At 37.8% G+C, this 24,899-nt stretch overlaps 1 protein-coding gene across 2 annotated transcripts in view; it reads right to left on the bottom strand.

The window, feature by feature from the left end:
- The window catches only part of CBL (Cbl proto-oncogene), a 79,342-nt gene that overhangs the window by 52,624 nt on the left and 1,819 nt on the right, over positions 1 to 24,899 (bottom strand). For both annotated transcript variants that reach the window (XM_041770225.1, XM_041770224.1), the window contains one exon: positions 6,256 to 6,503. In XM_041770225.1, the coding sequence (XP_041626159.1) occupies positions 6,256 to 6,503 (248 nt within the window). The remainder of the gene's footprint in view (positions 1 to 6,255; positions 6,504 to 24,899) is intronic.

Genomic DNA, 24,899 nt, shown 5'->3' on the forward strand with positions numbered 1-24,899 from the left:
AGCTTTTAGTTAGTTCTGAATTATTCCCAGCTGACTACAGTAAAACCAAAACTTAATCATTTCAGTTTATGACTAAAAAGGCAGTAGAGTTACAACAAAAAAAGTTTAATCTTACTTCCAAAATATATACAATAGAACAGAAATGTTTTAAAATGAACTGCACCGCATAATCCCATTCAGCTTCGACTGTAACATCCTGTGCAAGAAGGAAACCAGGTGCAAAAGCCAGGGTTACAGACCAAAGGCCTGAAAGCAGCTTATACTTTTTGCTTAACTCATTTTTTATAAAGTCTAAGAGAAATAAGGGCAAGCTTATCTTAGAAGTTACTTTACCTAATATCCTCTCTAAAATAAAGACAGGAAGCAACCATATTACATACTGATAGATATGCAGAGCAGAGCAGACTTAGGAGTTATCAGGTCTTCAACATCCAGCCCAAGAACAAATTCCCTTGTGCACACAGCTGTAGGGGAACAAGTGAAGTGCATTCTCCAAGCCACAGCAAGTTTTGTCTAGAGGGGACACCTGGCCCATGCTGGGCTAATTGCAGCATTTACCTTTTCTTTCTAGTTGACTGGTACAAGGATAATCAACTGATCTACAGCAAGCTAAAGTCAAAAGTAGAACTAAGAACCAAATGTTCTGTTACGGTGGAAACCCATAAGATGTAAATGTTGGATGTAGCAGAGGTCAGTGTTCCTGCAATTCAGACATCTCTCTGCATCAAGAGAATGCAGAGAGCATTTCCAACCCTGGTTTCGGTTACTCTTGGGACCTATCTGCATCCTTGCCCTTGATGCAATCTAACATACTTTTCCTAGAATTTTTCAAGTCCACAAATTTTTCTCTCCCAAGAAGCAAAACCAAGAATGAATAAATATGGGCATAAAAGGCCCATAATACCCCTTTCATGATAAAAAAAAATACTAAGGAATGGAAGGAAACCTTAACCTGATAAAGGACATCTATGAAAATCCCACAGCTAACATCACACTCAACGGTGAAAGACTGAAAGCCTTCCTCCTCATATCAAGAATAAGACAAGGCTCTCTGCTCTTACCACTTTTTTTTTTTTTTTGCTCTTACCACTTCTATGCAACATAAATTCTACCCAACGTGAAGTTCTAAACACCACAACTAGACAAGAAAAAAATTAAATAAAAGGCACCCATAAAGGGGAAGTAGCAAAACTTTCTCTATTTGCAAATGACATAATCTTGTTTGTAGAAAATCCTAAGGAATCCACTAAGAAACTACTAGAATCAATAAATGAGTCCTGCACAGTTACAGGATACAAAATCAATATACAAAAATCAATCGTGAAAAAAAAAAAATCAATCGTGTTCTATATACCAGTAATAAACTATTCAAAAATGAAATTGGGAAAACAATTCCATTTACAATAGCATCAGAAAGAATAAAATATTTAGGAATAAATTTTTTTTTAATTTTTTTTAATTTTTATTTATTTATGATAGTCACAGAGAGAGAGAGAGAGGCAGAGACACAGGCAGAGGGAGAAACAGGCTCCATGCACCGGGAGCCCGACGTGGGATTCGATCCCGGGTCTCCAGGATCGCGCCCTGGGTCAAAGGCAGGCGCCAAACCGCTGCACCACCCAGGGATCCCAGGAATAAAATTTTTTAAGATTGATGTATTTTATTTTTTTAAAAGATTTTTAAAAGTTATTTGAGAGAGCACATACACTCACAGTGGGTAGGGAGATGGAGAGAATCCTCAACCAGATCCCCTATTGAGTGCAAAGTCCAATGCAGGGCTCAATCCCAGAACTAGATGAAACCAAGAGTTGGCCACTTAATCAACTAAGGCACACCTACCTAGGAATAAATTAATAAATTTATTATGTATAATAAATTTAACCAAGGAGGTGAAAAACTTGTACACTTAAAACTACAAAACACTGCCGAAAGACATTTAAAAAGACCTAAACAAATGGAAAAACATCCCATGTTCATAGATCGAAAGACTCGGTATTAAGACAGCAATACTTCCCAAACAGATCTACCAGTCTAATGCAATTCCTATGAAGAAAACTACAGCAGAAATTGATGAGCTGATCCTAAAACTCAGAGAGGATCTAAAAGGACATCAAATAGCCAAAACCATCTTGAAAAAGAAGAACAAAGTTGGAGGACTCACACTTCCTGATTCTAAAGCTTTACTACAAAAGCTACAGTAATCAAGATGGTGTGGGTACCGGTCTAAGGATAGATACATGACCAATAGAAAGAAGAGACAGAAGCCAGAAATAAACCTTCATACACATGGCAAACTGACTTTTGACAAGGGCATCAAGCCAATTCAATGGAGAAAAAATGTTCTTTTTAATAAATAATGCTGGCACTAAAGGACACCCATATGCAAAGGGATCCTTACCTTTGACCACATACAAAAATGAAATCAAAATGAGCACAGGCATAATCTTCATGACATTGGATTAAAGCAATGGTTTCCTAGCCATGTATCAAAAGCACAAGTAACCAAATAAAAAATAATGGACCTCATCGAAATTAAAATTGTGCTTCAAATGACACTTAAAAAAAAAGTGAAAAGACAACCCACATATTGGGAATAAAATTTTGTAAATCACATATCTAATAATGGTCTAGTATCCAGAATCATGTAAAGAACTCTTACAACTCAACAATATAAAGAAAAATAGTCCCAAATGGGCAAGGATATGAACAGACATTCCTCCAAAGAAGATATACAAATGGCAATACATGAAAAAAATGCTCACATTATTACTCATTAGGGAAATGCAAATCAAAACCACAATAATAGCCACTTCATACCCAGTAGGATGGTCGTAAAAATCGAAAACAAAAACAAAAAAATAACAAATGGTGAGAAACTGGAACCCTCCTCATACACTGGAGGAATGTAAAATGCTACTGTGGTAAACAATCTAATGGTTCCTCAAAAAGTTAAACATAGAATTACCATATGACTCAGCAATTCCATTCCCAGGTATTTACCCAAAGAACTGAAAACATACAGCCACACAAAAACTTGTACACAGATGTTCAGAGCAGCATTATTCATTATATCAAGTGGAAACAACCCAAACGTCCGTAATCAAAATGCAGTACATATCCATGCAATCAAATATTACCTGGCCATTAAAAAGGAATGAAGTAGTACTGCCCCACACTCTAACATGAATGAGTTGTGAAAACATACGCTAGGAAAGCCAGACAAAAAAGCCCACACATTATGAGTCCACTTACGTGAAGCATCTAAAACAGGCAAATCTTCAGAGATAGAAAGTAGTTATTTGTGACTGTCAGGGGAGCAGGAGTGGGGAATGAGCAGTAACTGCTAATGAGTGTGGAGTTTCTTGTTGAGATGATGGAAACATTCTCAAATTAGATAGTGGGGATGGTTACATGACTTTGTGAACATACCAAAAACCACCGAATTACATTCTGTAAAAGGGTAATTACATTCTGTAAAAGTGAGAATTTTATGATATGTTAATATCTTAATTTAAAAGAACTGATTAGGAAAAAAAGTATTTAAGGAACTGAAATACAGATCTCAAAGGTCATACAGTAAAGCCATACATTTTCCTTTGTAAAAATAAATCTGAATCTCAACTGAAATTTATTTATTCTCACTTTACATATACCTTGTACCAACCTAGCTGTATGGATTTAAAGTGTATTAAAAACTTCATATTATGGGGAATAAAACTGATACAGACAAATATACTGACAGGTTAAAAAAATGCAAAAGAACTTGAAAGCAATAGTGTGAGGTTACTTAATAGGGACAAATTGGTCTATGTATGTACTTCATTATGGTCTGACAATATCATTACTACACAGCTTGATTTAATAACCTATTTGTCTATAGTAAAGAAAATGAGGATTATGATTAAAATCAGAGCTAACCCACTTACCACTTTCATTGTGCTGATCACTATTCTAAGTACTGAACATTTACTCACTCACTCCCAACAACCAGTAACCCTACAAAGAAAGTACTACTACTACTATCTCATTTTATAGATGAAGGAACTGAGGGATCACAGAGCTAAGTAGCAAAATTAAGGTTCAAATGCAGGCTTCAGGAGTGCCTGGGTGGCTCAGTAGGTTAAGCATCTGCCTTTGGCTCACATCATAATCCCAAGGTCCTAGGATTGAGCCCCACATTGCATCAAGCTCCCCACTCAGTGGGGGAGGGGGGGAGTCTGCTTCTCCCTTGCCCTCTGCCCCTCTCTGCTTCTGTTCTCGCATAAATAAATAAATAAATAAATAAGTAAGTAAGTAAGTAAGTAAGTAAAATCTCAAATGCAGGCTTCAGAGTCCATCCTCTTAAACAGTATACCATACTGCCTGCCTCTCAGGGATGAACAGTTCATTGTTTAAAAAAAAAAAAAGAAAAAGTTGGAACAATGTTCAGTATGCTCTAAGACTGGAAAATCTAAAATTTTTATTTCACTATAAAAGTGCTCCTAAAAAAAAAAAAAACTTGTTCTATGGCAGCCTATATCTACATGAGAATGTCTAGAGGTAAAAGAACACTTACATCCTGACTCTAACCTGTCCTCACAGCTCACTTGTCTTCCCCACAACTCTAGCCAAACCAGACTGCTCATGTTCCTTAAACATACACAGCCTGCATTTTCATGCTCGTGTGTTAAGTCTTGTTTTCACTTCTCTGATTAGAAGGGCAAGTAGAAATTTTCTAAAACCCAGCTCACCTAACACTCCCTCTGTGCCACATGCCCTGATGCCACTAGGCAAACCTATGTTCACACAGCATTTTATATGTATCTCTATTAAATCATGTATCCCAGCATATAAGTCCTTTTCATCTCCTACAATTAGAACCTAGTTTGCTGTAGATGCTACATTAAATTTTAAAATTAAATAAAGTAATAATATTATTTTTTTTTTTAAACTCAGCAATACAATACCACCAGGTAGCTATGGTCCATAGTCACAGTTTTATCTCAACAAAAATCATAAAATTTAAATATTTAAAAGAAATACAGTTCATTTTCATATAAACTAGAAATTAAAAGGTTCCTACAGATTTAATCACCAGAAATCTTTTTAATGAGAAAAGACTGATAATCTAGACCAAACATGAGCAATTTGTCAGAGTAAAGGTGATATGAATGACGTGAGTAAAGTTTAAACTGAGACATGAGGGTTTCCAGAATCTAAGCCAAAAGAATCAAAGTAGTAGGCAGGCTACAAGGATACCATTTAGTAAGTTACTGCTTGAGTAACACATGCTAACTTAATGCCCTCAGAAATTACTGTCCTTCCTAATGCATGTCTCTCCTTGAGAGTAATTTACTACCTACAAAGTTCTAATGTGAATTCACATTATTTATCCTAGATGAGTTAATATTTCTAATTGGACCAAACCAAATACAACCATACCTACCATCAACCCATTTCCTTCCGAGCTCATAATTAACAGCCAAACTAGTGATACATGGGATACCCAATATAGTAACAAGTATAAAAGAATACATAAAGGTCCCTCAAATATTTATCAATAGTTATTCTGTTGAAAAAGTTAACTGTAAAATAAATGTGATTTCACTTTGATTAAAAAAAAAAAAAAGTTGCCTAACTATTGACTTTTCTACTTATTGTCCCATACTTGTAACTTGCCTAATAAATCTGGCACAATCTACCCTCTTATTATTTACTCTCAATCTCAACTTAACCTCAACCTTCTTGCAAACTCCCACCTATCCTCAAACTTTCATGATTTGGGGTCTCTAAAAGACCTACTGCCAGGGGATCCCTGGGTGGCTCAGCAGTTTAGCGCCTGCCTTCAGCCCAGGGTGTGATCCTAGAGTCCTGAGATCGAGTCCCACGTCAGGCTCCCTGCATGGAGCCTGCTTTGCCCTCTGCCTGTGTCTCTGCCTCTCTCTCTCTGAATAAATAAATAAAATCTTAAAAAGAAAAAAGACCTACTGCCTCCAACTCATCTTCAGGACTAAAAGTCACTGACTTCTCAGAGGTAAACAAATCTATCAATCTATCAAAGATAGGGTGGTTTAATATCCTCCAAAGCAACGTTTTATATACAATGCATCTTTCTTTTTTTTTTTTTTTTTTTTTTTACAATGCATCTTTCAATCAAATGTCAACTTTGCATTTTCGTTGACCTAAAATTTAAAACCAATTTAGCTATAGTTCTGTGTGTTACCCATTTAGGCGGTCACAGACCTGAATAAGTATTTGTGTAGTATTTGCCATTACCTAGGCTGAGAATTCTCCTCATACATTCTTTCTTTCCCCTCCTTGAAGAGGCTTATGGTCTGCTTAGTTTTCTTCATCAAATTCTCCATGAACACCCTAAAATACTCATTTTCTCCAAGTGTCTCCATCTTCCCCTCATATCTTGACAAGATAGTGCGGAGATGCTGGTAGGTATCTGGCAGCAGGTCTAAGATATAAGGTGGGCTATTCTTTAGCGCCAGCTTTGGGTTCTGACACAACCGCACCACCTGCAACAAATGGAAAAGAAGGGCTATTACTTGGAGGATCTTAAGGACAATTTCCTTTTTCAAGTTTAAAAAAAAAAGAAAGTTGTAAAATATGTGCTCTGTTGCAGAAATGTAAAAAAAAATGCACAAGACCATAAGAAATGATCCATAACACCCCTGCCCACGGGCAATTATTTTACATTTTTAGTGGTTCCCCTAAAAGGGTGGGCTCTTAAAACCATACAAGAGACTAATGGTCCAGATATTACATAGCAGACTACGGGGCCCTTGGCTGGCTCAGTCAGGGAAGTGTGTGACTCTTGATTTAGGGGTTGTTGAGTTTGAGCCCCATGGTGAGTTTAGAGAGGACTTAAAAATAAATCTTAAAAAAAAAAGAAAAGAAAAGAAAAATTATGTAGCAGACTAAACATGGCAGGTGGAAGGAGACATCGCACTAACGCCTAAGTAGTACTAGATGGGGGCACCTGGGTGGCTCAGTCAGTTAAGCCTCTGCCTTCTGCCTTGGGCTCAACCCTGGGGTCCTAAAATCAAGGAGCCTGCTTCTCCCTCTCCCTGCCCCCCACTTTTGCACTCTCTTTCTCTCTCTAATAGAGAAACAAAATCTTTAAACAAATAAAAAGAAGTGCTAGATGAATTAGGACTAGCTTTTAAACGCTTGGCTCACCCCAAACACAATACAGAAAATTCCGAAGGATAGAAATAAAGAACACGGCTGCCGTGGGTAGTGATGTAGAGGCCAAAGTCCTTAACAGCCACTAGGGTCTGGGAGCAAAATGGCCCTGAACTCAGTGAACCATGTAGCTCAACTGAGACATCATTCCTTGCCATATAAATGACCTCTAGCCCCACACTAGGTGTAGAGGTTGCTTAAAAACAAAACAAAGACCTCCAGAATTTGCATGATAATTCTTTTTCCCATCTTTTACTTTCAACTTCTCTGAGTTATGTTTTATGTAGCTTTCTTTTAAAGAACATGTAGCTGTATTTTTAAAATCCACTATAACAATCTTTGTTTTTTAACTAGCAAGTTTAGTACATTTTATATTTGTTTTAATGACTGATAAATTTGTACTTACTCCTATCATCTTTTTTTGTACTATATATGTGGATTTTTCGGTGTCTGGGAAGAATAAATTAGTGGGAGAGAAAAGTCTAGAAACGGACCCACATGATATAGACCCTTCATTTATCACAAAGAAGTGGTCTTTTCCAAAAACAGTAGTGGAACAATCGGGTACCCATACAGAAAAAAAAAAAAAAAATCAAACTAAACCCCTCACCTTACACCATACCAAAATAAAACAAAACAGACATAACAAAACCACACATACACACACACACACACACACACACAAACGCCAAAAAGTAGACCTTGGGTTATAGACCTAAATGTGAAAGGCAGATCTATAAAGCTTTAATATAAAAAGAAGTATCTTCACAAAAGAGAAAACTTTCTTAAACAGGACTATAAAAAGCATTAACCACATATACAAAAAGTTAATTAAAATTCTACTTTATCGGGCAGCCCGGGTGGCTTAGCGGTTTAGTGCTGCCTTCCACCCAGTTGTGATCCTGGAGACCCAGGATTGAGTCCCACGTCGGGCTCCCTGCATGGAGCCTGCTTGTGTCTCTGCCTCTCCCTCTCTCTCACTCTGTGTCTCTCATGAATACATAAATAAATCTTAAAAAAAAATTATACTTTGTAAGAACTCCTGTTTATACCTTATAAAGAGTAAAAACACATGAACAGAACCAAAGAATGTATCTGTAATACATAAATATCCAAATGTATATATCCAGAATATACAGGAATACTTCAAGATATCCCAGGTTTGATTCCAGACCACTGTAATAAAGCACATATCTCAATCAAGTGAATCAAATTAGTATTTTGGTTTCCCAGTAAATATAAAAGTTATATTTATACTATACTGTAGTCTATTAAGTATAAAATAGTATTAGGTCTTTAAAAACGAACATACCTGAATTAAAAAATACTTTACTACTAAAAAATGCTAACCATCACCTAAGCTTTTAGTGAGCTGTAACCTGTTTGTGGTGGGGGGGTCCTGCCTCAATGTTTAGTGGCTGCTGACTGATTAGAGGTAGATGCTAAAGGCTGGGGTGGCTGTGGCAGTTTCTTAAAATAAGTCAAGAGTGAAGTCTACTACCTCGACTGTTCCTTTCATAAATGAGTTCTCTATAGCATGTGATGCTATTTGATAGCATTATACTCATAGTAGTAATTTTTTCAAAACCTTTCAATCCTCTCAAACTCTGCTACAGCTTTATCAATTAAGCTTTACATGATATTCTAAATCCTTTGCTGTCACTTCAACAATCTTCATAGCTCCTTCCCTGGGAGTAGATTGCATCTCAAGAAACTACTTTCTTTGCTCAACCATAAAAAGCAATTCCTCATCCATTCAAGTTTTATTATGAGACTGCAACAATTCAGTCCCACCTTCAGGCTCAACTTCTGATTCTAATTCTCTTGCTATTTCCACCACAACTGTAGGTATTTCCTCCACTGAAGTCTTGAACACCTCCAAAAGTCTACATAACAGTTGCAATCAAATTCTTCCCAACCCCTGTTAATGTTATTTTGGCTTCTTCCTGTGAACCACAAATGTTCTTAATGGCATCTAGAATGGTAAATCCTTTCCAGAGGTTTTTCAGTTGACTTTGCCTAGATCCATCAGAGGTCACTATCTATGGCAATAGCCTTATAAAATCTATGTCTTAGGGCAGCCCCAATGACCCAGCGGTTTGGCACTGCCTTCGGCCCGGGGTGTGATCCTGGGGACCTGGGTTCGGGTCCCATGTCGGGCTCCCTGCATGGAGCCTGCTTCTCCCTCTGCTTCTCCCTCTGCCTGTGTCTCTGCCTCTCTGTGTCTGTCATGAATAAATAAAAATAAAATCTTTAAAAAATAATAAAATAAAATCTATGTCTTAAATAAGACTTGAAAATTAAAATTATTTCTCAGGTCTATGGGATGCAGAATGGATGCTGTGTTAGCAGATGTGAAAACATTCATCCCATTATACATCACCATCAGACCAGGTGCAATGTCAATAAGCAGTAATGTTTTTAAGTAAATTTTCTGAGCAGTAGGTCTCAACAGTGGGCTTAAAAGATTCAGTAAACTATGTTGTAAATGGCTGTGCTGTTTTTCAGGTTTTGTTTCATTTGCAGAGCTCAGGCAGAGTGGATTTAGCATAATCCATAATGGCCCTAGGATTTTGAAGGATAAATGAGTATACTGGCTTCAAGTTAAAGTCACCAGCTGCATGAGCTCCTAACAAGAGAGTCAGACTGAGCTTTGAAGCCAGGCATTGACTTCTCTCTAGCTATGAAAGCCCTAGATGGCATCTTCATCCAATAGAAAGCTGTTCAGTCTGTGCTGAAATATCTGTTTAGTGTAACCACCTTCACTGACTACCTTAGCTAGATCTTCTGGATAACTTGCTGCAGCTTCTACATCAGCACCTGCTGCTCCAACCTGCACTTTTATGTTATGGAGACGGCTTCTTTCCTTAACTCCCATGAACCCACCACTAAATTTCAATATTGTTGTGTCTCAGGAAATAGGCCAAACAAGAGGGAGAGAGATGGGGAACAGCTGGTTAGTAGTCAGAACACAAAGACTATTTATCGGTTAAGTCTGCCATTTCAGGGGCACCTGGCCGGCTCAGTTAGTAGAGCATACAATTCTTAATCTTGGGGTTGTGAATTCAAGCCCCACATTGGGCACAGAGCTTACTTTTATTTTTTTATTTTAGAGTTTACTTTTAAAAGTTCACTAGTTTTTATGGATGTGGTTTGTGGTGCCCCAAAACAATTAGAATAGTAACATCCAAGATCACTGATCAGAACAAACATAAATGAGAAAGTGTGAAATATTGGGAGAATTTACCATTGGACACACAAAATGAGCAAATGCTTGACACAAACCTTCTATTTGTAAAAACACTCTTCTCTGTCTTCTCCATCCTCTGCCTCTCAGTGGTTTAGTCTAGATTTTTTCCTAATTTATCTTTCACTTTACTAATTTTTTTTCAGCTCTATCTATGCTGTTAAAACCATTCATTAAGTTCTTAAAAATCAGTTGTGTTCTTCAGTTTCAGAATTTCTATTTCAAATCTGTCAAAATTATCAATTTTGTCTTTAGTTCTTCTAACATATTACCCATAGATTTTTTGAAGTCCGTGACTGATAATTCAAGTATCTCTGCCTGTCCTGTGGGTATGTTTCTATTGTCAACTTTTCCTCTTGCTTTCCAGTTGCATTTTATCTTTTCATATGCCTGGTTATTTTTTATTGAACGCTGATATAAAAAAAAATTATAGACACAATCTGAGGCCATGGATGATGTTACTGAGAAAGAGTTTACTTTTGCTTCTGGCAAGCAGATAACATAGGGACATCAGGAATCTATATTATCTTAATCTGATCCAGAACTGAGCAGACTGAAAAGCTGGATTTCAGTCTCTGTAAAGACTAGTCTACTTCTGTTTCACCCTTACCCTACAGTTTAGGCCCTGAGGAACCCAACCCCCAAACCAAGAGTTTCCCGGGACCCTCTACCTTGGCAGGCTCTAATTCCAATTTTTTGTCCTCCTTGACATCAGCCTTTTGAAAACTCCACTCAGCCTCTAAACCGTCACTTCCAAAATCAGCCATGACCTCATGAACAAGGCAGTCTCAAACATCAGGCTAACTTCTCAGAGCTTTCCTTATCTTCCAGAACTTGGACCCATAATTCCTTACTGCCTTTATAGCCCTTCAATGCTTTCTAGGTTTTCTAGCTGTCAGCAATATATTTGGTTTGAAACAACCTAACATTGTCTAACAGTGGTAGAAGCAAAATCTGAACTTTTGCTTTTTATTTCACATTTAAAAACATCTATTTCCTTGTGTCTACAAAAGCTCATTATAAGCTTGAGATGTGTTAATGATTCCATTCTATGGATATACCCTAGAATATCTTAACCACACTCCTACTCTGTTTTAACATTTATGTTGTTTTCAAATCTTTACTATTCCAAGTATCACTGTGATGAACTTCGCAGGGCATGTTATTCTTTTATACATCAGATTATTTCCTTCAGATAGATCCCCCAGAAGTGGAAACATTAGGTCCAGCTGAGTAACTGCAACATTCCCATTTAATAATTAATCATCAATGATTCTTCAAATGACGAGTCAGATAATATTAAAATTTTAAAAAGCTAGGCATTTTATTCTCTGTACACTATTTCCTGAACTGTTAAAAAACAGCCCCATATATAATCCTACTAAAACACAAGCTGAATCAACAAAAATATGTGATATATGAATATTTCAACAGTGTTTTAGGAAGCTGCTCATCCTAACAAAGGTTTCAAGCCTAACACAGCCAAGAAAACAGACTCTACCTCAGAAAACAACTATATTCTAAGTGCAAGAGTTTAAGAATTCATACTAATATAGTCTCCAATTTATAAGTGTTGCGTTTCAAAACCTCATTTGTAAGTCAGTTGTTTATAATTCAGAATTTTTACAGAATATATGTTTATAATAAAAATAATTATAATGACCACTTCCTGATGAGGTCAGCTCATGAAGGAAGGTAGGGGAGACTGACACGAGTAAGAGATCAAGACCCAGCAAAGGCCACAAGAGATCTATAACTGGAGGTTTTTATTTTCACAGCTAATTGGACATTATATGCAGAAAGAATCAGAAGAGAAAAAGAAATTATGAGGGTCTAAGACCTGAAACCATAAGACTCCTAGAAGAAAACACAGGTGTTAAGCTCCTTGACAATGGTCTTGGTAATTTTTTAGATCTGCCTCCAAAAGCAAGGGCAAAAAAAGGAAAATTAAAGGGGACAACATCAAACTAAAGAGTTTCTCCCCAGTAAAGGAAACCGTCAACAAAATGAAAAGGCCACCTACCGAAAGGGAGAAGATATTTGCAAATTGTGTATTTGATAAGGGGGTTAACATTCAAAATGTTAAAGAACTCACAAAACTCAATAACAAACAATCTGATTTTCATGTGAGCAATGGATCTCAACAGACATTTTTTCCAAAGACACACAGATGGCCAACAGGAATATGAAAAGATGCTCAACATCACTCATCATCAGGAAAATGCAAATTAAAACCACAATGAGATATTACCCTACATCCGTCAGAATGGCTAGCATCAAAAAGACAAGAAATAAGTGGTGGCAAGGATGCAGAGAAATGGGAACCCTCATGCATTCTTGGTGGGAATGTAAATTGATGCAGCCATATGGAAATCAGTATGGATGTTCCTAAAAAAAAATTAAAAATAGAACCATCATACAATCCAATAATTCCACTTGTGGATATTTATCTGAAGAAAATAAAACTAATTTGAAAACACATGCACCCCTATATTCACTGCAGCACTATCTACAATAGCCAACATATGGAAACAACCGAAGTGTCCATGGACCGAGGATAAAGATGCGATATGTATGTACAACAGAATACTACTCAGCCCTAAAAAGGAATGAAACCTCACCATCTGTGATAGCAAAGGTGGGCCTTGAGGATATTCTGCTGTGAAATACCCAGAGAAAAACAAATACTGTCTGATTTCACTTATATGTAGAATCTAATAAAATAAGCAAACAAAACAAAACTCACAGAGAACCAAATTGGTAGCTGCCACGTGAGGAGGTCAGCAAAATGGATGAGGGGAGTTTAAAAGCACAAAGTTCAGTCATGGGAATGTAATGCTTTGTGACTATATAGTCAATAATACTGTATTGCATACTTGAGAGTTGCTAAGAGAGTAAATCTTGAAAGTTCTCATAGAAAAAAAATTTGTGAGGACAGCTCTGTAACTTTATATGGTGACAGATGGTAACTATACTTGTAGTGATCACTCTGCAATGTATACAAATATTGAATAATTCATTATTATGCTATACACCTGAAACTAACATATAATGTTACATGTCAATAATACTTCAATAACAACAAAAGAAAAATGGGCTCTAGGCAGAGAATTAAAATAGAATAATGGAGTAAAAAAAAATGTTCAACACTCCTTTAGAATAGTGAATAGCTAAAGCTTCTCTGAGGTGAATTTGGACTAAGAGTTGAAATTACAGGACGGAGGGGGATCCCTGGGTGGCTCAGAGGTTTGGCGCCTGCCATCAGTCTGGGGCGTGATCCTGGAGTCCCGGATCCAGTCCCGGATCCAGTCCTGCATCAGGCTCCCTACATGGAGCCTGCTTCTCCCTCTGCCTATGTCTCTGCCTCTCTGTTTCTCTGTGTCTCTCATGAATGAATTAATAAAATAAAGGGAAGGGAAGGGAAGGGAAAAAGAAAGAAACATTAATTAATTAATTAATTGATTGATTAATTACAGGAACTAGCCATGTAGTATCACTGGAACAGAAGCCCAGATAACTAACTAATCCAACAATCCAAAAGTGGGAACAGGTCTGGGATTTGTCTGAGGAATAAAAAGATCAGTGAGACTAAAACGGAGAGAGCAAAGTGGAGAGAGCAAGAGAGAGATGTGGAATAGGCGGGAATTAACAAGGAGACATTACAATAAAACACAAGCAAAAGCTTAAAACTTAAAAAAAACTTTAAAAAGTTTTCAATTAAAATGAAAAAGGAGGGATCCCTGGGTGGCGCAGCGGTTTGGCGCCTGCCTTTGGCCCAGGGCGCGATCCTGGAGACCCGGGATCGAATCCCACATCAGGCTCCCGGTGCATGGAGCCTGCTTCTCCCTCTGCCTGTGTCTCTGCCTCTCTCTCTCTCTCTCTCTCTCTGTGACTATCATAAATAAATAAAAATTTAAAAAAAAATGAAAAAGGAGCAAATGTTTTCATATTTTGATAAGACTACATCAACCAACTACATCAAATGTTCCATTTCGGTCATTTACCTTCACTAAATTTCTTAACCTCTGAGCCTCAGCTCTTCTAATTGACAAAAACAGAAAATACCTACCTCACAGTAAACACTTAGAAAAGGCCTGCACAGCTTCCAATAAAGTGGGTACTCAAGATGTGTTAGTTCTGCTCCCCACTGCCATTCACCTTGACCAGGCTTATCTTCAGGTAGGCAGGAATTACATATTGAAGATCGAGTGGTAGACCACACATCCTTTTGAGGACTCCCAGAAACTGGTACCATAATTCCTACCATCCTGGCTCATGACACTGCTACCTTCCCAATCCTGCATGGTCTCTAAATGATGACCAAAGGACAGAGAAAAAGCAGCAGGAACTCAAGAATAGGGGGACCCATGTTCGCAAAAGCTACAGTATCCACCCCTTCAAAGGTCCAAATCCAGCAGAACTCCCAATAAAGAGTTTACACTTACATTAAGGGCTACACACACCAATCCATATGTTCTATTAAAGGTAAATGCATTAACCTCACAGAATATAGATTAAAATGCAATATTTGCCTAATACATCTGGAAAAAAAAGATACACTTCCTTTGGACAACAAAACGAAAACTAAAATTGCTTAGTCTTACATACAATGCCCAACTTATAACACATAATCATAAACGCTAATGGCAATTAATTGGAAAACGTAACACACCTTATAACATACCAGATTTAAAATATCACAAATTTGGGACTCGTGGGTGGCTCAGCAGTTGAGCGTCTGGCTTCGGGTCAATCTGATCCCAGGATCCAGGATCAAGTCCCACATCGGGCTCCCTGCAAGGAGCCTGCTTTTCCCTCTGCCTATGTCTCTGCCTCTCTCTCTGTGTCTCTCATGAATAAGCAAATAAATCCTTAAAAAAATAAAATATCACAAATTTTAAAATGTCTCAAAACACTTGATTTGCTTGCATTTTCAAGCTAGTACCATGTGCGTGCCACAAATATTATTTGTCCCATCTTCAAATGACCTTATAAATACCATTTGCAGTTTAACTGTCTGCTTTTCTCAAGATCTTTTTGAGATGAATCATCACATGACCAAGAAAATCATTATTCCACTAACAATTCGAGTTTTTAACACTAACAAAGACCATAAAGAAAATATATAAGTAGACCTATTCTTTTGATATTAAAATTTTCTACAAAGAAATGCTCTCAATATGTACAACCTCTAGGAAAACTTTAAATTGGCATAGTTGGGATCCCTGGGTGGCGCAGTGGTTTGGCGCCTGCCTTTGGCCCAGGGCGCGATCCTAGAGACGCGGGATCGAATCCCACATCGGACTCCCGGTGCATGGAGCCTGCTTCTCCCTCTGCCTGTGTCTCTGCCTCTCTCTCTCACTCTCTCTGTGACTATCATAAATAAATAAAAATTAAAAAAAAATAATTTGGCATAGTTAGCTAAAGCATAAATGGGCACTCTGAGCTTCAAAAATGTTCACCAAAAAATTTCTGAACAGCTAAAATATTTTCCTGCTCAGTGTGTCCTCCATTTGGCCAACTTTATTTTGCCTTCCAAGTCTTGCAACAGCAAAAATGGCTTCCTTTTGTTTACTTCTGCCTGTACATTTGAGCATCACTCAAAACAATGCCAAAAAGAAACGTGCTTAGCTCTGGGAAAGCAACAGCATCCTTGTACAGCTGCCATACAGTCCATTCATAATAGCTTTCTCATTGGCCTCACTCCTGCCTTTGCTTCTGCCAAGGCTCAATGGTCAACAGAAAAAAATTGGAAAGGACTATGATCACAATAAAGAAGAATAAAATTATGCTTGGAAATGGCTGAATTTATAAAAAGAAAAAAGGTACCAAGAACAGCGCCTCAGCCTAATTCTACTCGGAACAGACGCTTTTCTAACACTCAGGAACGTGAATTTCCAATTAGGCAGAAAACTCTAAGCATATAGAACTATGAATGACTAAGTATTTTTAGCTCTGTAGACCTCAACTTATCCTCATCCATGGATGTGTTTTTCATTTCAAACTTTTTCATACGCTAAAACATGACTAAAATAAGCTTTATGCTTCAAAATGAGTATTCAGTATGCTGAGTTGAACATAAAACAAGTAAAATCTGATTACAGTTTTAAAAGGCTCCACATTGGCTAAGGGAGCAGTAGATATGGTGGGAAGGACATCAGGTCTGGAGACCTGGGTTCTAGCCTGATGACCAACATTATTTGGCTATGTTGATCTTAAGCAAGTTTATTCACCTCTCTGGCTCTCGGTTTCTGCCTCTATAATTGATAGACATCAATTTATTTCCAAAGCTTAAGACTTTAATTTCTTAATGTCTTCTTAAAGCTTCAAGTTCAGAAACCCATGAACACAGAAACTTGAAGACGTTTAACAGTTCTACAAGTATACAGAGTGAAGCTTTTAAATGTTTTTTTTAAAAGAGAAATCAGAAATCGGAAACCTACACTTTTTCTTTTCTTTTTTTTTTTTTTAAAAGAAACATATCATCACTAGATAATGGCCCCAAGAAAAAACCCTTTTACTTCTAATTACTATTCTCCATTATTGATTTCTCAAAAACTCCACTCAGGGACTTGAACTCTAATTACTACCTAATACTTTTCATCACCACCTAACACTATTAAAGAGACTATGCCACTTATAACTAATTACCAATCTCATTACTTTCACTTATCACATTAACTGCAAAGAAAAAAAATCCAACACAATGTATGATATTAAATAACCAACATGTGCAGATAGTTTAACCATGTAGTTTGTATATACAGATTCTATTTTTATTTTTATTTTATATATTTTTTTAGAGAGAGATTTTATTTATTTATTCATGAGAGACAGACAGAGACAGAGACACAGGCAGAGGGAGAAGAAGGCTCTATGCAGGAAGCCCGACGTGGGACTCGATCCCGGGACTCCTGGATCACGCCCTGGGCCAGAGGCAGGCACTAAACCGCTGAGCCACTCAGGGATCCCCCAGATTCTATTTTTAAAAGGAAAATATAATTCTCTACCCAGACTTATCGGTGCAACCTTAAACAGAACGCATACCTTGAACCAGAGATTACATGATTTTAGCAACACTTTTGGGCATCAGGCCCTGAATAAGATACAAGTGTGGCTTAGGATATTGCAGAGGCACCAATTTGCTCTAAAGTCCCTTCCCATTCTCAATTCCCTTTCTTGTCTCCTCAAGAATGAAATAATGGGGATCCCTGGGTAGCGCAGCGGTTTGGCGCCTGCCTTTGGCCCAGGGCGCGATCCTGCAGACCCGGGATCGAATCCCACATCGGGCTCCCGGTGCATGGAGCCTGCTTCTCCCTCTGCCTGTGTCTCTGCCTCTCTCTCTCTCTCTCTCTGTGACTATCATAAATAAAAAAAATAAAAAAAAAAAAAAAGAATGAAATAATGGTTTGCCTAATGATTCCCAGAGGCTTATACCTTCAGTTAGATCAGCAGATTCTGAGTACACTGGGTTGGCCTGAACTCCCCGGCACTGGGCATACAGCTTGTGTTCAATAAAAGTGGGGCTGCAGACAGATGCCAACCTAATTTCTACCTAAGGTAACAAGGAATCGTATTTAAATCAACAAACTAGACAAGGACCGTGAGCGTGGGTAGAAGCAAATTTTTTGGTGGGCAATGTGCTAATTATATATTTTTAAAACTTAAATGTATGAGTCCTCTGACCCAGCACATTTCATTTCTACGAGTTTATTCTAAAGAAATATTTAGAAACTCAATAATGGATAGTCACTACAGCAGTTTCTAATATTAAAAATCAGAAGTAACCTAGAAGATTATCAATATAAATTTATTAGATAAACATAATTATGAAATCTTATGTAGAAAAAAAATTCAGGGAGACCGATATGGTGTATTAACATGGAAAATCTCCACAGGGATCCCTGGGTGGCTCAGCGGTTTAGTGCGCCTGCCTTTGGCCCAGGACATGATCCTGGAGACCCGGGATCGAGTCCCACATCGGGCTCCCTGCATGGAGCCTGCTTCTCCCTCTGCCTTTCTCTCTCTATGTGTCTCTCATGAATGAATAAATAAAATATTAAAAAAAAAAAAAAAGGAAAATCTCCACAATATGGCAAATTTTTTGAAAAGCAAAAAATTCTAGAACAATATTTAAGTCCCCTTTTGCTTAAAAATGTATATTCTGAGTAGGAATTACTTTTGAAATTTAAGAACATAATAAATAGAATCTTCAAGATAAAGATACCCTACTGCTATTTCTTTAAAAAAAAAAAAAAATCTGTCAAGCTCACCTAAAATAATAAAAGCCACGTGGAATGGAGGCTTCCTACTTCAAGTGTGGTCCCTAGGGCTAGCTGCAGGGACATCACTCAGCCTCTGTATTTTTAACCAGATTCTCAGATGGTATGGGGGTAGGCACCTAGGTAGCACGCTCAGTCAAACGGCCAACTCTTTCGGCTCCAGTCACAATCTCAGGGCCATGAGATCAAGCCTTGTGTTGGGTTCCACGCTCAGGCAGCCTGCTTGAGTTTCTCTCCCTCTCCTTCTCTCTCCCTGCCCTCTAATAAATAAATAAATAAATCTTTTAAACAAAAATCCCCAGACGGTCTGAATTCATGTTAAAGTTTGAGAAGCACTGGCTTATGAGAAATCACTTAACAGAGTCTGAACACCAGTTCAAGAGCCACACGAAAAAAGTATTAGCTGGATGACTTAGGTTACTTAATCTCTCTGAATCTCAGTTTTATTCTCCTGAAACACACAATTTTGAGATTTCTGATATATCAGCAGATATGAAATACAAATTGCTCTACAATATAAGGAATGATTAAAACTCAGTTATCAGGGACTCCTGGGTGGCTCAGCAGCCTTTGCCTTGAGCCTGCCTTTGGCTCAAGGTGTGATCCTGGATTCCCAGATTCAAGTCCCGCCTCAGGCTCCTTGCATGCAGCCTGCTTCTCTGTCTGCCTGTGTCTCTGCCTGTCTCTCTCATGAATAAATAAATAAAATCTTAAAAAAAAAAAAAAAAAAACTCAGTTATCAGTCTTAGCAAATGCTAGTAAGTCAGTAACTTGCTCAAGCTGATAAATCTTTTGTGGGCAATGCTGTCCAGCCAACATCCTCTGAGCCAGTTAGGGAAAGGGACTGAGGACTGGAGATGGAGCCCAAACCGTAGATAGTAAGTACCTCTGGAGAGGTAGTCCTGTGGGGGTAGGAGAGTAAAAGGAGACTTTTACATCTTGTTCTTAGATGTTATGATCCATACATTCTTTTTCACAAAGAGTGCTACACGTAGGCACTGCTGTTCAAAGTAGATCTAAAAAAAGAAGAGGTGGGAATTAGGGTCCCATCCCATTCACTGAAGAACCAATACAGTGGCCTCATTTTAAGACTTCCTCATAACTGATCCCAAAGCCAAAGAAAAGGCAGTAGTAAGAGGTGGTTCTGAGAAGGTGGCCAGGCAGCAGAGTCTGCTAAGCAAGACTCACAATCCATCCTAAAAGCTGCAGAGGAAGAGACCCCGAGTCATCGTAGATTTCTTCTGAAAGAATCACCGAAGTGTCTATGATAGTGGCACCAAATCTTCCTGGGCTTGAAATCCCCAGTGGATGTACACCACCAATGCCATCATTAGCACCCCTTTCGCTTCCTCCTTTTGGAAGCCGCCGCAGGAAGGAACACTGTGGGGACAGAGCTGAGGCTGGCTTCCAGTGCTCCTGGTTGACTACTCCCACCTATTTCCTTCCAGCACAAAATGTGCTAATCATGAAAACATTTCACAATGACTTGCCTGTTATAACCCCCCTACTTCCAACAAATCTAATATAGATCAGAATTAACAACTTCATTAAAAAATGTGAAGTTTAGGCTCAGTTTTCCAACTAATAATTTTTCTTTTAATGATCTAGGTTAATCATTCTGGAAATGGCTTTTTTTCATAGTATAAACATTACTATATTGTTTCATTTGAATATAAATCATGAACTCTGTTGGAAGTGAAGAATAGGGACCAATTTGCCCATGATTTATCAGGACAAACTGTATGTATATCAGGTTTAATGTATGTATACTAACAACATACCAACCACATACTAAAAACAAGTTTTACCATAGCCAAGAGTTACCAAAAACACCAACCAAAGTTACAAAATGAACAGATTCTCTTCTCCTCTAGCCCAATCTTACTTTTATTCTGTATACCTTCCAAATCTCTACCATGAATCACATGAAATACTCGAGTAAGCTCATGTTTCATAAGGAATTATGAAGAATTTTACATTCTTTTTTTTTTAAGATTTTATCTATTCATAAGAGATGGGGGGGGGGGGGACAGGGACACAGGCAGAGGGAGAAGCAGGCTCCATGCAGGGAGCCCCACGTGGGACTCAATCCCAGGTCTCCAGGATCACACCTCAGGCTGCAGGCAGCGCTAAACCGCTGACCTACCCGGGCTGCCCAAATTTTACATTCTTTGAGGGAATTCTTAACACAATCATGTTTTACAATGACTATATATTACCTTTATAACTGAAAAAGATAAAACTACTTTGAGTTAATGATACTCTAATTCAGCATGAAAAAAAAAAAAAAAAAAAAAAGATATTCCCTAACTGATTCTCCCTAATTAATCATACAGAAAATGAGGAGGGACTGTTTTGACTTCATTTTATTTTATTAAATGTTTGCATTTCATTTTGCAAGGACCATGTGTTGGACCCAGGAATCAAAATTAAGACAAAGCCTTGGTCCTGAAGAGTTGTAGTGGAGGATAAAACAGAAAAAAAAAAAAAAGTGGTAAATATTACCACAGAGAATATGAGCATAACAGGAAAATAAAGTGTACAAGCCTCTGTGATCACTATGCAAAGTAAACAGTACACATAATCTAGAGACACACAAACCCTAACCTGAAAGTCAATAACAGATATTTCATTAAATAGTATTAAATGATACCTTATGGGCAGCCCAGGTGGCTCAGCGGTTTAGCGCCTGCTTTCGGCCCAGGGCATGATCCTGGGAACCCGGGATCGAGTCCCACGTCAGGCTCCCTGCATGGAGCCCGCTTCTCCCTCTGCCTGTGTCTCTGCCTCTCTCTCTCTCTCTCAACCTCTCTTTCATGAATAAATAAAATAAAATAATCTTTAAATGATACTTTAATAGGATTCAAGACAGCATCTACTTTGCTTAAGTCTGTAAATGGCAGGACATGTGTGAGGACTGTCATATACCTATAGGGTCACTTTCTGAATAATTGGCTTTTTGTTATTGAGGCTTTGTTGTATGTATACCTGAAAAAGGTACTATATGGAGGGAATAACTAAGCCTCAGGAGATGGGTAATCCTAGATTCCAAGTCAGGCTCCACCATTAACTAAATTAAATTACGTAACTTCTCTGAGCCTAATTGTCTCCATCTATAAAACAGACATGATACCACTGAAGGGTTATTGCAAAAAATAAGCTTAATGTAATTAAAATTTATTCCCACCCCCACACCTTTTCTTTTCAGTTATTCCTTTGGAACACACAAAGCAATTTAAATATTTACAAAGCACTTACTATTGTGTAAGGCCTCGTGACCGGACACTGCAGGAGATAAGCAGATTATAGTCGCTGTCCTCATGGAGTTTATAATCTTGAGAGGTTAAGATAAACAAAGAATATGTACACAATGTTTAAACTCAAGAGATCTCACATCACTCTGTACATACTTATATGGTCCCTTATCACTATAATGTAATCCCCTGGTAGGTAAGAATTTACAACTAGCACTATGCTTGGGACTCCTCATGCAAAGGAAGGAAGGAAGGAAGATGAGAAAGGAGGAAGTAGCCCAATGAAATATATTGAATCATAAATTCTATATAGTGCATCTTACTTCCAAAAGATAGGAAGTTACTCAAGTACTTTTCTGGGGGGGAAGAGGAGGAGACAAGGGTAGGACAAAAGAAGACAGGTAGCACAAGGAAGGATCACTTTTTAAATACTTTAAAAAATTTTATTTGAGAGAAAGGGAGAGACATCATAAGCGGGGGAGCAGCAGAGAGAGAGAGAAGCAGACTCCTAGCTGAGCAGGGAATCTGATGCGGGGCTCAATCCCAGGACCCCAAGATCATGACCCAACAGAAGGCAGATATGCCTTCTGTGACAAAACCAAGAGCTGGACACTTAGTGGACTAAGCTACCCAAGCACCCCACAAATTCTTTTACAAATTATATCCCATTAAAAAAAAAACAACACCTTAATGTTTTAATGATAAACTAATTCAAAATAAAACCATAGTATAGGCCTAAAATACAGCCAGCATGTTGCTCTACTTCAGAGGCAGACAACCTACGACCTCCAGCCTTTTTTTGTACACCTGCAAGCTAAGAATGGCTTTTACATTTTTAAAGAGTTAACAAATACAAAATTGTGTCCAGCAAATCCTAAAATATACTATCTATCCCTCTACAGAAACATTTTGCCAACTCCTGCTCTACTTCATAACAGAATTTTGAGACTCTCACTAAATACTTTAATACTTCCAAATTGACATTTAAGGCAATTTATAGGATTTCTCTCTTTCCCCTCCCCTGCCCAGTTGTCTCTCAGTAGCCACTTTCTTCACACACAAGTATTTACACAAATATTAATCACAACATACTAGGCTGGCACAAAAACAAAACAAAAACAAAACCCAGAGGCTGACCATGTCTTTTGTTTAATAACAAGTGTTCTAGCACAAGCATTTTCCCAACAATGAATTTAAGTTCCAACAACGGATTATTAGTAAATCGAGCCTATGTTGACCAGAACCCATGACTTATGCCAACTTCTCCATCTGCACAAAATTGGGGGAGGGGAAGGGAGGGAAGAAGACAGTTCCCAGTGCTAAGTCAATAAATTGATTATTAATAGGCTGGGAAAATATTCACCTACTTCAACAACAAGGACAAAACAAGTATGGAAGGGTGACTTAGAACCAAATTCATTAGTGTGGGAAACACCTGTGGGTTTGACAGTAAGTTCTTCACCACTTACATCATAGCACATGAAGTCAAGAAGGGTTACTGACAGTTAAGACTCTAACCAAAAAAGTGAAAAAAGACCATCTATGCAAGCACTGAAAAAACCATTCAATCTAATACTCACAAAAGTACTCAAAATCTGTAGAGCAGTATGAACCACCAGACTACTACATCAGAAAGAAGAACTAAGTGTTTATTTCAGTTCAGCATGACTAGTAATATGTGATATGGGGTACAGAGATCACTAAAAATCGCCTTCCAGGACAAGCAACACACGAATAAAACATCCGTCTCTCCCAACACTAGAAAGGAAAAGCTAGGCACCTACTCTCCTTGAAACTATCAAAACCTGAAAAGCACTCAGAATGAGTCCTTAGTTCTTCCCAAATAGTTAAACATTCTGCAAGAAAAAAATCAATACACGGACTTCAAGAAATGAAGGAATAAGATTTAAAGGATCTTATTTGAACTATCTTACAATGACTCAAAAGTTTGAGAAAAATTGTATAATTTTTAAGGAAAGGTCGCTAGTCAATAGCCTTGATAATACTGCATACACGTCTTACACAAGAAACTAAAAATACAGATGTTGTCTCTATTCCAGGAAAATCTTTTTAGTCCTTAGCTATAAATCCCTAAAATGCAAACCTACAAACTTCAGACCTTAAATACATTTGATATTTTTTAAAAATAGATGTTAATGAATCTAAAGTTTCCTTTACATGCCTAACTTTCTGTGATGGTTTTACTACCGTGATTTCTAGCAATGAAATTAGCACTACACCACCAACATAATATACAAATACTTGTGTCATTAATTACAACAGCAATTATTTAACATGAGAAACACTAGCCCTGAAAAAAGTGGCTCTGAAACCACTTGTATGCACTGCAGGCGTGTTAATTCACGCACAGGACTTATTAAGCATTTATATGGCACATTTATATTTGCCAAGTGTTTCATAATCATTTTTGTTAGCTGTTTTAGCCCAAAACAATCCATGAAGAACTTACAGAAGAGGAACCTAGACGTAGAGAGGAACCAAAGAAAACCAATTTTACTCTGAAGGAAATAACACCATTCTCTTACGATATGCCAGATACTTCTACAATTACTTTTCACCGGCAGTATGAAATCTTTCAAAAAAATGAGTTATTAATGAATCTGAAAAATATTAAGGAAACACTGTACTGAACTCTCTGGAAATGCTTAAACACTGGTAAGTACTCTGGACTACCATATTTCATTATACAGACGCCGTAAAGAAAAGAAAATTCTCCCAAATGTCAAACTTCACGGCTAAATATAAAAGCGGCATTTTTTTCCCCCACACTTGCTTTAAAAAAGGTAATCAAAGCAGAGCACTCAACAAGCTGCAAGCCGCGTCCTGCAACGAGGAGTCAGGTCGGCCACGAAAAAAAAAAAAAAAAAGTAGAGCCCAGCCTAAAGGCAGCGTTGAGGAGGAAGTTCTGGAAGCAGTCAGAAT

The sequence above is a fragment of the Vulpes lagopus genome, chromosome 10 (assembly GCF_018345385.1).
Source record: "Vulpes lagopus strain Blue_001 chromosome 10, ASM1834538v1, whole genome shotgun sequence".
Taxonomy (NCBI): Eukaryota; Metazoa; Chordata; class Mammalia; order Carnivora; family Canidae; genus Vulpes; species Vulpes lagopus.